A 13,692-nucleotide genomic window follows, 5' to 3' on the forward strand; every position below is an offset into this window, starting at 1 on the left:
ACAACGCCACAAACTGCTAACAGACATTAGTTTGGCTGTCATTCATGGTTACACAGTGATTTGTAGACCTTGCAGTATTTCTTTACATATTACTGTACGCAACACAATTTCTACACCTACATTTCCTATTTCACTGACAACATTACTTCTCCGGGCAACAAAATTAACCAAATTGTTGTGTTTGGACGCAGTTAAAATGCTCACATGGTTATTTAAGCCACAGTAGGATCTATGCAGTTAAGTTAATGGGATATTCTTTGACAACTTTTTTTCCACTTCCACAGCATGTGAAAAAAGCTCTGCATTCCACAATGATTTATAATGGGTAAGAGAGCCACACCCTCTGCTCTGCACCACACACACACACACACACACACACACACACACACACATAAACAGTTCATGGGAACTGGAGACTCAGACCAGACACTGCTGATGGTGTTCTAGAAGGACCCATTAAGATTCTTCAATTAAATTCTCAAGAGTTATTTCCTAAATTGTCCATTAAATACTGAAACTAAACAGAGGGAATATTTGAGAGGAAAACAGACATGGGAGAATAACATTTAGCAGAGTGAAAAATTCAGTTATTCATTATTCATTTATTTCTGTACAAAAAGTCTTCAAATTCAAAATCATGGGAATTCATCACTTTACAAGCTAGCAAGCTACATCACATCCAGTAACGATTAAAACAGCTGATCTACTACCATGGATGGCGCGTTCATGAGTCTACATTAAATGTTATATTTGTTTCTTACACTGTAGGACAGTCATACGTTACAACTCAAAAGATGTCCCTTCTAGATTTGTTCAATCGTGTCTGTACAATAAATAGGTATAAAATATATCTCTGTTATCAATCTGAGGGATCATAAAAACACACAAAACATACAAAACAACAACTACAACCTCCGAAAAAAGACCAGCTATTTCGGCGAAGGAAAGTTTCCTGATTCTTGCCAGATTTGGGGAAAGAAAAAAAATTAAATCCAGATTTCTCAATGACCAATTACAAGCTTGGTACAATGTTTATCTATACTTATTTTAGGGGGTATTGTAGGAAAAAAAGATTGCACATAACACATGGCCTAATAGTTCATTTTACACATAGCTGGGACACTTTTTCAGAATTAGTTTTTTTCGCAGGTACAGTTGAAACATACAGAGGGACCACAAACAATGATGAAACAGTTATATCAAACGAAAACATCACAACATCAAATGGGAGAAGATTGGCAGCGGAGCCTCCCCTTGCAGGAATCTGAAACAGGCAACAACACGGGCAGATGGACGCAGAACAAGGAATGCTTCTTAGCTTCGGTAATTTCTCTTTTCGTCATTTAAAAAAAGTCAAGTCACACAAACGGTACAGTTGAATCACGTCCACATTGTCACATACACATACACCTGCAGTCTTCCTGTATCTCTGCCCCAGGGGCCCTCATACAGACACACTTCATCAGTGCAGTGCTGGCAACGGGTAGCCACCTCTAAATGCAGACCTAGGATCAGATCTACTGCATGGCCAAACCTTACCTCCAACATGACAAACACCAGAATATCTGACCCTAGAACAGATGTTAGGGGCTACTCCTTCCTCCACAGTTCTGGCAGTGTGTGTATGTGTGTGTTCTGGAGGGTTGGGGGGGTCTCTCCTTGGCCTCATAGCTTCATCCTCCTGACCACAGGGATGGGTAGGACCTGGTGGATCTTCGCTCGCTCCTCGTCCACCTCCATACGTACCCAGTCAGCACGGAAGGAGCCCTTGAAGCCCACAAACGCCAGCTTATCTGGAAGACAGGCAGGAAAGGAATGACATTTCAGTATTTCACGAGAGAGAGAGAGAGAGAGAAGTAGAAATTAGAAGACAAAGTGAGAGGAAGAGAGAGAAAAAGAGAAAGCGAGAAAGAAAGAGAAGAAGAAAATAGAAGACAAAGTGAGAGGAAGAGAGAGAAAAAGAGAAAGCGAGAGAGGCAGAAAGAGAGAAAGATGTAAAAGGACAGAGAGAGCAGGAGGAAGAGAGGAACAGAGAGGAGAGAGAGACAGTGAGCAGACATTCTTTCTCCTCCAGTGAGAGGCGGACAGTCGTACATATCACAGTGTTTAACATTCACACAAACAGACCATACATGAGTTTCATCCATCACACCCCACAGTCCCAACAATGTCCCTGTCCCCAGCCTCCACTCTGTGGTGGCGGGGTGGGGCGTGTGCAGTATGTCTGTGGTGGAGAAACATGAAACCAGGCTCTCTCAGGACTCGGGTACACAGTCGTGTAGCTCAGGACTACACAGTAGTACATTCCAAAGCTTTAGCAGTGCCTTGTGAGTTCGTAGACATGGGAGGAAGATCCCTGCTGTTCTGGCATGTCTCTGTCTCTCTCTGTCTCTCTCTGTCTCTCTCTGTCTCTCTCTGTCTCTCTCTGTCTCTCTCTCTCTCTCTCTCTCTCAACACACCATCCTTTTGTGTGTGTTATATATGTGTTTATATCTTGGCAGGAATGGAATGTCAGGTTGTTCACTTAACATTCGTATGAAGTCATTTCTGCACGTTCACTTCTCATCAAGAGTCGTTGCTGAAGTTATACGAGTTTATATGATTAGATCTATTCACCAAATGAGATGAGGTCAACTGTTCTTCTCATCATGATAAAACATTTTATTCCATGTTTCATTGCCAGCTTTCAATCGTTTGCGGTTCAAGAGTTAGCAACGGTAAAGCAAGGGCGCCCTCTACTGCGCGTTTGGGGTTGGAAACGTATTAAAACATTTGCAGGAGTCCTTTACAGCAGTGCAGAGTAACAGTGTTAGATTGTGTTTGTAACAAAGACTCCAAACAAGCCTGGTGGTCTGAGAATGAGATCAAACTCTGTTTAGTTGTGTGATGGAGGAGGAGAGGAGGAAGATGAGGAGAGGAGGAAGAGGAGAGGAAGATGAGGAGAGGAAGATGAGGAGAGGAAGAAGATGAGGAGAGGAGGAAGAGGAGAGGAAGATGAGGAGAGGAGGAGAGGAAGATGAGGAGAGGAAGAAGATGAGGAGAGGAAAATGAGGAGAGGAAGATGAGGAGAGGAAGAAGATGAGGAGAGGAGGAAGAGGAGAGGAAGATGAGGAGAGGAGGAGAGGAAGATGAGGAGAGGAAGATGAGGAGAGGAAGAAGATGAGGAGAGGAAAATGAGGAGAGGAAGATGAGGAGAGGAAGAAGATGAGGAGAGGAGGAAAATGAGGAGAAGAAGATGAGGAGAGGAAGATGAGGAGAGGAAGAAGATGAGGAGAGGAAAATGAGGAGAGGAGAGTTAATTAACACTGCCAGAGGTGTGTTACCTTTAAGCTTGATGTTCTTGTCCAGTCCAAGTCTCTCCAAGACCTTAGTCCAGGGTCCCCTGGTCACCAGGCGACCCTTGGAGGTGATTATGACGATCGAGCTACAGACAGAGAGGGGGAGGGGGGAGAGAGGGGGAGGGAGGAGAGAGGGGGAGGGGGGAGAGAGGGGGAGGGAGGAGAGAGGGGGAGGGGGGAGAGAGGGGGAGAGAGGGGGAGGGAGGAGAGAGGGGGAGGGAGGAGAGAGGGGGAGGGGGGAGAGAGGGGGAGGGAGGAGAGAGGGGGAGGGAGGAGAGAGGGGGAGGGGGGAGAGAGGGGGAGGGGGGAGAGAGGGGGAGGGGGGAGAGAGGGGGAGGGAGGAGAGAGGGGGAGGGGGGAGAGAGGGGGAGGGAGGGTATGGAGATAACTTTAGAAATATTGGTTGCCTGTGTGCGTGAAACAGTCCATGTGTGAATGAGTGTGTGATTGTGTATGTGTGTATGTACGTCTTTGTTTGTCTGTTATGGTTTATCTGTGTGTGTGTTTTACCTGTCTGGGAGCCCAGAGATGTAGCTGTCTATCTGAGCTGGGATCCCCTGCAGGATGGCGTTCCTGAAGCCTTTACTTTCCACCAACTTCCCATCATGCCCATCGATCACAGTCAACTGCACGCCGTCGTCTGGTTGGTAGAGCTTCCTGCCATTCACCTGCAACAGCCAATCAGATCATAGCTGTTTCCTCTTCAGTGAGTAGGCTATGGAACGTTAGTATGAACCCTAACCCCTGAATACTAGTCCTAACCCTAACTCCAGTACTAAGTAATGACTCAGTAATAAACAAGCCAGCCATGTCTAACAGTAACATCTCCAGGTAACTCCAGAGTATGAAACAGGGTGGGCCTTAGGACCATGCAGAAGGGCACTGACCTCAGTGTAGGCAAAGTCCTCCTTGATGTGGAAGAAGCGAGTGTTGTAGGACTCCAGTTTCACCTCCAGGAAGTGCTCGGGTGTGTGCTGGAGAGGACGTTCAATTTAAATCACCATCATCTCATTTACATATCCACCGACACAATGGCGATTTTATCCCTTTTTTGCTAGTTTTCTTTATTGCCATTACTGCTGTTTTTGCTGCCAGTGTTTTAAATGGACACTTAAACCTTTTTTATGCCTGCTATGTAGCTGTTGGTTACCATGCCATAATAATTTAATTGTTCAGAATGGCCTAGAGTCAGACAATAGATAAATCCCTTTGACTCTCATCATCAGCGTCCAATCCGATTCACACACCTGCAGTTACTCCACGAGGGGAGAAACAAACAAACAATAACAAAAAAGCATAATTCATCTGAAAGTCTCCGTACTAGTTTGCTGTTGGGCAGTTTCCTGGGCATGGGCACGTCCACGATGGGCATCTCGGCGTGGCGAGGGTAGGCGCGTGCCAGGCAGTCGCTGGGTCCGCTGCCTCGGGGGATCACAGCTGTGATCTTAACCCTCTCACAGCCCTTCTCTGAGCAGAACGCGTACGTCTCCTTCTGGTTGTGGGCCTTCACCCTCAGGAACAGCAGGCTGGGGGGCAGACACTCATCAGACACACACACATATACACACACACGTGTATACACCAACACACACACACACATGTACAGACACGCACGCATTTTCCCACCAGCATGCACGCATATACACACACACACACCAAAACAACCACATATAAACACATCAACACACACACTCTTAGACTCACACGCATACATGTACACACCCCACCATACCACCAAACACTCACAAATTACACACAACCCAACACACACACACACATCCTCTCCATACCCAGTGTCCTCCTCCCAGTAGTAGTACCCTCTGGCGAGGTGAGAGTGGTCGACCTTCTCTCTCTGCATGGTCCTCACAAACACGCCCGTCTTGCGTGTCTGTTTGGTCAGGCGGTTGTGGATGTCGGAGATGACGGTGAAGGTGGATCCTGGGGGGTAACAGAAGCCCACGTTGATCCAGTCATTCCTGCAACGAAACAACAACACCGTTTGTTAACACGCGTTTCGCCTTCAGATGGAGGAAACAAAACGATCCAGTGCAGGGCAACAGCCTTCATAATGGATGAGGGTTATTCATGCTTTATTGACTGTGAATGACGTCCAGACAGAGAGCCAGGAGACGCTGAGAGCTGCTCAGACTGTTTGAGTCCGGTATCCGGAGTTGCGCTCTGCCTGCACTTCTAATTCACTACCACCAGAGGGCGCCAGAGATGTGCGTCTCATGTGGGATTTCCTATAGGGTTCATATGGTGCAGCTATTCATAGACCATCCCTCCACACAGGGTGAGCCCAGGCCATAGGGAATTGAGGACATGCTTGAAATTATAGCCATGCTTATTCTGTTAGAACGACTGTCAACGATGCTATTAAGTATGTTTGCTAGGAAGGGTGGGTCACGGGTTTTGACATATAGCCGTCATGAAGTCAAGCCTGTCCTCAATGCTGCTGTGCAACACACACACCCACATTCCCCTACACACACATACACACACACCCACATTCCCCTACACACACACATACACACACATTCCCCTACACGTACACACACATACACACACATTCCCCTACACGTACACACACATACACACACATTCCCCTGCACACACACACACATATTCCCGTCCACACACCCACACACACACACATTCCCCTACACACACATACACCACACACACACACACAGCCAGCAGGATTCTTGGAGAAGGCAGAGTGAGACAGCAGGACTGGGTTCTTATTAAGACCATCTTTGGGTGCCTGGCTGTTGATGCCTGACTGGGACCATGTGACTCAATGGCCTCAAGTCTCCCCTGCCATCATGCAGTTTGGAGGCAGCATACTCAGAGGCAGCATACTCGGAGGCAGCATACTCAGAGGCAGCATACTCGGAGGCAGCATATTCGGAGGCAGCATACTCGGAGGCAGCATACTCGGAGGCAGCATACTCGGAGGCAGCATACTCGGAGGCAGCATACTCGGAGGCAGCATACTCGGAGAGAGCATACTCTGAGGCAGCATACTCTGAGGCAGCATACTCTGAGGCAACATACTCTGAGGCAACATACTCGGAGGCAGCATACTCGGAGAGAGCGATAAGGAGGTGCAGGCAGAATAATGGAAGTAGGTCAACAAATAAATGTAAAAAATTCATTTTAGGATTTTGGGGGGAATTTAATATTCAAGAATATAGGACGAAGGGTGAGTGAGTAAGTGTGTGTGTGTCTACAGGCGGGTGTGTGTGTTTACAGGTGTGTGTGTGTCTACAGGTGTGTGTGTGTGTGTCTACAGGTGTGTGTGTGTGTCTACAGGTGTGTGTGTGTGTGTCTACAGGTGTGTGTGTGTGTGAGTCTACGTGTGGTTATAGATTTATGATGTATGTCTATGTTTGTGTGTTGTGTGTGTGGTCAGGGGCGGTCAGATGGCTGAGCGGTTAGGGAATCAGGCTACCAATCAGAAGGTTGCTGGTTCGATTTTGGCCGTGAAAACATGACGTTGTGTCCCTGGGAAAGGCACTTCACCCTACTTGCCTCGGGGGGAATGTCCCTGTATTAAATGTCCCTAAATGACTAAATGTAAATGTATACAGGCGGGTGTGTGTGTCTACAGGTGTGTCTCTACAGGTGTGCGTGTGAGCAGTCCGGGGAGTGTACTGACTTGTTGAAGTTGATGAGCCAGACGATGACCTCGGCCGGAGCGGCCTGGTCCCAGTGCACCGTGTAGCCCTTGGCCAGGGTGACCACCGGCTGGAACTGCTGGAAGTGCTTCCTCTTCCCCAGAGCTCCTTCCAGAGCCAGAGGGCGGTCGGGGTACTCGTCCTTCACCATCTGCATGTTCACACTGGCCGGGTTACGGGTCTGGATGTAGATCTGCAGGTCAAACACACAGACATTGTGTATGTTGTGATCTGGTCAGCCGAACAGGGAGAGGTAAGGGAGGTGAGAGGGGATGTGTGGGGAGAGGGAGGTGAGGGGGGTATGTGGGGGGCGGTGAGGGTAGTGAGGGGGTTGAGAGAGGTGAGGGGGGTGAGAGGGAGAAGAAGAGGTGAGGAAGGTGAATGAGGTGAAGGAGGTTGAGTTGAGGGAGGAGAGGGAGGTGGGAAGGTGGAGGAGTTGAGGGAGGTGAGAGGCACAATATGGAACAATATATCTATTGTCTGAGAACTTTAACAAGTGACATTTAAATCTGCACCTTTGCAGGTAATGGCAGGCTTTGTGTGTGTGTGTGTGTGAGGACCTCATTAGACTGGCCAGGCACATGCCATTACCAGAGCAGCTGGAGAGAGACAGGACAGAGCAGGACTAATGGAGTCTGACTATAGCAGCCTGCTGGTGGACACACACCTCACAGGTCACAGAGGATGGCTGGTGGGGGACGTGAAGACAATGGGAGTGGGCGAGACGCTGTATGGACAAAATGTCCACGTCCATTTTGAATGGACCCCCCCCCCCAGCCCATTTGGATCAGTTGGCGTCCGTCAAAAAATGCCATAGTGGCATAGTCAGGTGTCATAGTAGGGAGTCAGGTGGCTGAGCGGTTAGGGAAGCGGGCTAGTAATCAGAAGGTTGCCAGTTCGATTCCCGGCTGTGCAAAATGACGTTGTGTCCTTGGGCAAGGCACTTCACCCTACTTGCCTCGGGGGGTATGTCCCTGTACTTACTGTAAGTCGCTCTGGATAAGAGCGTCTGCTAAATGACTAAATGTAAATGTAAATAGTCAAAAAACACAGCTTGACTGTATGTGTGAGAGAGAGTCTGTAAGAGTGTGTGTGTGTCAGAGCCTTTTAAAGTGCATGCATGTGTGTGATAGAGAGTCTGTTTGTGTGTGTGTGTGAGAGAGAGACTGTTAAGAGTGAGTGTGTGTGTGAGGACGAGAACCCCACCTGGGCGTAGTGCCCGCTGCAGATGGCAGCCCTCCAGTCGGGCACGTCGATGCAGTCAGGGTGACGCAGCAGCCAGTTGTCCTGCTTGACCAGGAAGGCCCCTGGGTACTCGCTAACCGAGCCATCCACGTCGTGGAAGATGGTTGTCTTATCTCCGTCCATCTGCATGCGGCTGAACCAGGGGCCAGGCTCACCGAAGAACACCCTAGACGTGATCTAGCAGGAGACACACACAAACACACACTGCTTCATCCTGCTGGGGTGTTGTTGTGTCTGGTGACTGGGATGTCCTTGGCATTAAGCTTCGTAAGCGGGTTTGAAATGTGATTGTGTAGTCTTTGATTGTCTGCACTTAGTGCAGTAAATCCACTTTTGTACATCGCTTTGGATAAAAGCTACTAAATTAATATATGTAGAAGAATAAACTGCTTTTGGCAATAGAAAGGAGCTCTTCTTCATGTACCCACATAAACAATACATGAATAATATATTTATTTACCACTTTATCCAAAGCAACAAAGGGAGAATTGAACATATTACTTTTTGATCAACAGCTTTATATTCTAACCATTGAGCTCTACCCATCGCATCCTTATTCTTTCACATGTACACACACATACACACACACACACACTCACATACTCACAGGAACCTGGTCGAAGGTGATATCAGTGACGTTGTTGTTGGGGCAGCTCTGCCAGGAGTTGTTGAGTCGGAAGCCGAAGGCGCTGGTGTGTCGCCCTTCCAGCGACGCGTACTTCCTGAACGTACAGTTCTGCACATTGATTGGCCCGTCGTAGATCTGCATGCCTCGGATTGGGAAGTCTCTACAGGGTACACACCATGCACACACACCACATACACAACACACACACACCACATACACAACACACACACCACATACACGCAAACACAACACAGACACACACACACACACAGCCTTGTAAGAAACAGTACAGATAGTTTAGTTTTCCCAATAGAGTTTCTTTAAACACTTTCCATATTTCCATTCTTCACCACATCTCAGACTTAGATGTAATAACTGGGGGCAAACAGTTGTGTAACAGCGTGTGTTACTGTGTGTGTGTGTGTGTGTGTGACTGAATGTGTGTATATGTACACCACTTGTGTAACAAAGAGTGCAAGTTGAACTACTTCAGAAGTGTAGAAAGCCAGACTGAGATGTGCAGTATTGAGACATCTTGCTGCTCAGACTGCTGGAGCACTGTGACTTCCAGCCTGACTGCAGGGACACACTGCACACACTGCAGCCCATGCTCTCAATACGTGTGTGTGTGTGTGAGTGTGAGTGGGAGTGGGTGAGAGAGTGTGTGTGTATTCATGAGTGAGTTAGAGGGAGTCAAGGTGGCTGAGCGGTTAGGGAATCGGGCTAGTAATCCGAAGGTTGCTGGTTTGATTCCCGGCCGTGCAAAATGACGTTGTGTCCTTGGGCAAGGCACTTCACCCTACTTGCCTCGGGGGGAATGTCACTGTACTTACTGTAAGTCACTCTGGATAAGAGCATCTGCTAAATGACTAAATGTAATGTAAATGTAATGAGTGAGAGTGTGTGTGTGTGAGTGTGTGTGTGTGTGTGTGAGTGGGTGGGTGGGTGACTGAGTGTGGGTGTGCGGGTCGGTGGCAGTGCATGTGTGTGTGTGAGACGGAGGAGAGCAGCAGGACACACTCACAGTCCTCTGGGCAGGGTCCTGCTGCTGAGGTCGGCCCCAGGGCCCCAGGGCCACGTCCTGCTGCTGGGCACCACTGTGCCCCTGTTCTCACTCTCCCCCACAAACAGAGAGTTCTTCACCTCCTGGCGGGAACCGTCATCGTCGGGGAACGTCCCTCCACTGCGGAGGAGAGGAGGAGGAGAGGAGGAGTGTGTGAAGCAGCGTGCTACTGAGCGCGTGTGAACGTGTGCTAAAAGAGCAGCATTGGGTTCCGAGTGGGTGTGTGAAAATGAGAATCTGTGTGTTCTGTGTGTATCCATGTGTGTGTGAACTGCATGTATCTATGTGTGTGTGTGACTACTGCATGTATCAATGCGTGTGCGTGTACCGTGTGTATCTATATGTGTGTGTGTGTGTGACTACTGCATGTATCAATGTGTGCGGGTACCGTGTGTATCTATGTATGTGTGTGTGTGTGACTACTGCATGTATCAATGTGTGCGTGTACCGTGTGTATCTATGTATGTGTGTGTGTGTCCTGCTTCCAGCTGTCACTTTCACACTCCTAAATTCTTTTCACAGTCTTTTAAAGCGTTTCTCTCCTCTCACATCAGAAGCAGACTCCATATAAGGCGTTTTCCAATCAGCCCACCAGCGAGAGGGGGCTATGCTGCCACCATAAATATCAACACAACTCTTATCCAGAGAAATATGAGCTGTGATTAAAACTAAGGCTTACCTCGCCAGAGTTAGTCCAATGCCATTATCTGCAAATCTAAATGGAGAGAGAGAGACAGAGACACATAGAGAGACAGGAAGAGAGAGAAAAGGTGATAAAGAGAGAGAGAGAAAGAGAGAGATGAAAAAAGATAGGGAAAGAGTGAGACACAGAGAGACACAGAGAGAGTGAGATAGAGACAGAGGAGAGAGAGAGAGAGCATTAGAAAAAAATTCAATCTAGGGTACAGAATATTAGACAGATTATTATCAGTTGTAGCTTAGCTACAGTGTTGCGCCAGAGGACCTGCCTGAGAGTGCCTTTGTGTGTGTGTGTGTGTGTGTGTGTGTGTGTGTGTTCTCTCATTTCCTCATATTGACAGCAGGAGGACTGAAGAGCTGATATAAAACTATTTAAGTATTCCAAGCCAGAGCAATTTCAGAAATGGCACATCGTTTGGTTTTAATTATTCTACAGCTTATCTTTACAATATATGATTGTATTGGTGCCCAAAATAAAATGATCTATAATGAAATCCACTCATCAAGTGATTCATTAAAAAGCGAGAAGAACAGGAGTGTTTTCCAGACCCTCTAGGGTCCAACAGTCCATGTAGACCACCAAACAAACTGTCCATTGATCTGCAATGGACGGGCAATCAGTCAGCCAATCAATGTCAGTCAATCAATCAGTGTGGATCTACTCACTGGCAGTCGTCCAACCAGACGTCTCCTCCCCGTAGCCACGCCCCGTGGTCCTGGTTCTTGTAGGCTACAAAGTGGTTGATGAGAGCTGGAACCCTGGGCTTGAAGGGATCAGCATCAAGATGAGGCCCATACCTGTACACACACACACATACACACAGACATGCACACGCAGATGCAGACGCGCACGCGCACACACACACACACACACACACAGACAAGCACACACTCACGCACACACAGAGGGAGAACCGAGGCTAAGTTTCAGCCTGCTAGGAGGCTGTAGGGGGTTGAGTCTCTCTCTCAACCCCCTACAGCCTCTCGTAAACTCTCGCTGTAGGTGTGTGTGTGTGTTATGTTTTTATGTCTACGTTGAGAGGGGTGTGGTTGTTGAGGGGGAGTGGGCGTTGCGTGTTTCCGTCGAGGTTGGTTGTGTGTGTGTGTGTGTGTGAGGGGGGGGAGGGAGGGTCTGTCAACAGGGAGGGTGGGGGGGGGAGTCACTGACCTGGCCCCCACCAGGGACAGGAAAGGCCTCTTGTCCTTGTCGTTAGCCTGTGTGGTCTTCACACCGTTGTCAAGGATCATTCCAGCCTGTCACATACATGCATGGTTTTAAAACAGCGTGGTGGCACACACAGGCACGCCCCTCTCACATTTACATTTACATTTAGTCATTTAGCAGACGCTCTTATCCAGAGCGACTTACAGTAAGTACAGGGACATTCCCCCTGGGGCAAGTAGGGTGAAGTGCCTTGCCCAAGGACACAACGTCAGTTGGCATGACCGGGAATCGAACTGGCAACCTTCGGATTACTAGTCCGACTCCCTCACCGCTCAGCCACCTGACTCCCTCACACACACACATACACACACACAGGCACACCCCTCTCACACACACACATACACACACACAGGCACGCCCCTCTCACACACACATATACACACACACAGGCACGCCCCTCTCACACACACATACACACACAGGCACGCCCCTCTCACACACACATACACACACAGGCACACCCCTCTCACGCACACACATACACACACAGGCACGCCCCTCTCACACACACACATATACACACAGGCACGCCCCTCTCACACACACATACACACACAGGCACACCCCTCTCACACACACACACACATACACACAGGCACACCCCTCTCACACACACATACACACACAGGCACACCCCTCTCACACACACATATACACACAGGCACGCCCCTCTCACACACACAGGCACGCCCCTCTCACACACACATATACACACAGGCACGCCCCTCTCACACACACATACACACACCGGCACGCCCCTCTCACACACATACACACACAGGCACGCCCCTCTCACACACACACACACACACACAAAGGCACACCCCTCACACACACACACAGAAGGTGTGTACATGAAGTAAACAGGCAGACAGTGTGATCCAAGCCTGGACCTGCTGAGCCCATTGGACCAGGAGGACGCTGCATTAACTACCTCTCATCTCCTTGACAACCCCGTCCTCTCACAGTCAAGGCTGTATCATGGATCTTGTGATTGTATGTAGATGAAAGCAATGCAAATATGTACACCACACACACACACACACACACACACACACATAACACACACCTTTCCAGTGTCCCTCACAAGTCATGTTATCTCACAATTCAATTAAGGTAACACTTGACATGAGTTATATTTCTATTAAGACTCGCTGGTTGGAACGGTGCATTACTGAGCAAGGACAGGAGGGAGGGAGGGAGGGAGGGAGGGAAAGACAGGAGGAGGGAGGGAGGGAGGGAGGGAGGGAGGGAGGGAGGGAGGGAGGGAGGGAGGGAGGGAGGGAGGGAGGGAGGGAGGGAGGGAGGGAGGGAGGGAGGGGAGGAGGGAGGGGAGGAGGGAGGGGAGGAGGGAGGGGAGGAGGGAGGGCGGAAGGGAGGGAGGGAGGGAAGAGGTCAGGAGGGAGGAGGGAGGGGGGAGAAAGAAGGGAGGGAGAGAGAGAGCGTTTTAGAGAAACAAGGAGATGAACAGACAAAACATCCTCCCATTTTTCAAAAACACATCATACATCTCTCTGAGGTGTTTTTGTGGAGTGCGGCTAGTCTGGGCGGAACCTCTCCCTCTCTGTTTTTCTTTTTCTCTATCTGCGCCTCCCTTCCCAATTACTCATTCTAACACTCTCTCCCCACCGGACACACACACACACACACACACACTGTCTCTCACCCTGTAGTTGGAGTGGGCCCTGTTGTTGGTGAATTGGCCCATGGGGGTGTGTTCAGAGCGCCCAGGTGAGTACATGCCCTCAGACGGCCCTGTAGGGACGTGGTGGAAGATGAACCAGAAGCCCGTCTCCTGCAGGAACACACACACG

The 13,692-nt window shown here is 49.0% G+C and overlaps 1 protein-coding gene across 1 annotated transcript in view; it reads right to left on the reverse strand.

The window, feature by feature from the left end:
* Positions 1-588: 588 nt before the first annotated feature.
* cemip (cell migration inducing hyaluronidase 1) overlaps positions 589-13,692 on the reverse strand; it is a 58,463-nt gene continuing 45,359 nt past the window's right edge. The window contains exons 14-27 of the mRNA XM_067249470.1: positions 13,545-13,673; positions 11,822-11,907; positions 11,320-11,451; positions 10,634-10,669; positions 9,916-10,074; positions 8,871-9,051; positions 8,225-8,440; positions 7,000-7,211; positions 5,129-5,314; positions 4,660-4,864; positions 4,226-4,312; positions 3,849-4,006; positions 3,324-3,424; positions 589-1,793 (exon numbers count right to left, since the gene is read on the reverse strand). Of these exons, the coding sequence (XP_067105571.1) occupies positions 1,666-1,793; positions 3,324-3,424; positions 3,849-4,006; positions 4,226-4,312; positions 4,660-4,864; positions 5,129-5,314; positions 7,000-7,211; positions 8,225-8,440; positions 8,871-9,051; positions 9,916-10,074; positions 10,634-10,669; positions 11,320-11,451; positions 11,822-11,907; positions 13,545-13,673 (2,016 nt within the window). The 3' untranslated portion in view covers positions 589-1,665. The remainder of the gene's footprint in view (positions 1,794-3,323; positions 3,425-3,848; positions 4,007-4,225; positions 4,313-4,659; positions 4,865-5,128; positions 5,315-6,999; positions 7,212-8,224; positions 8,441-8,870; positions 9,052-9,915; positions 10,075-10,633; positions 10,670-11,319; positions 11,452-11,821; positions 11,908-13,544; positions 13,674-13,692) is intronic.

This window comes from Osmerus mordax, chromosome 13 (genome assembly GCF_038355195.1).
Source record: "Osmerus mordax isolate fOsmMor3 chromosome 13, fOsmMor3.pri, whole genome shotgun sequence".
Lineage (NCBI taxonomy): Eukaryota > Metazoa > Chordata > Actinopteri > Osmeriformes > Osmeridae > Osmerus > Osmerus mordax.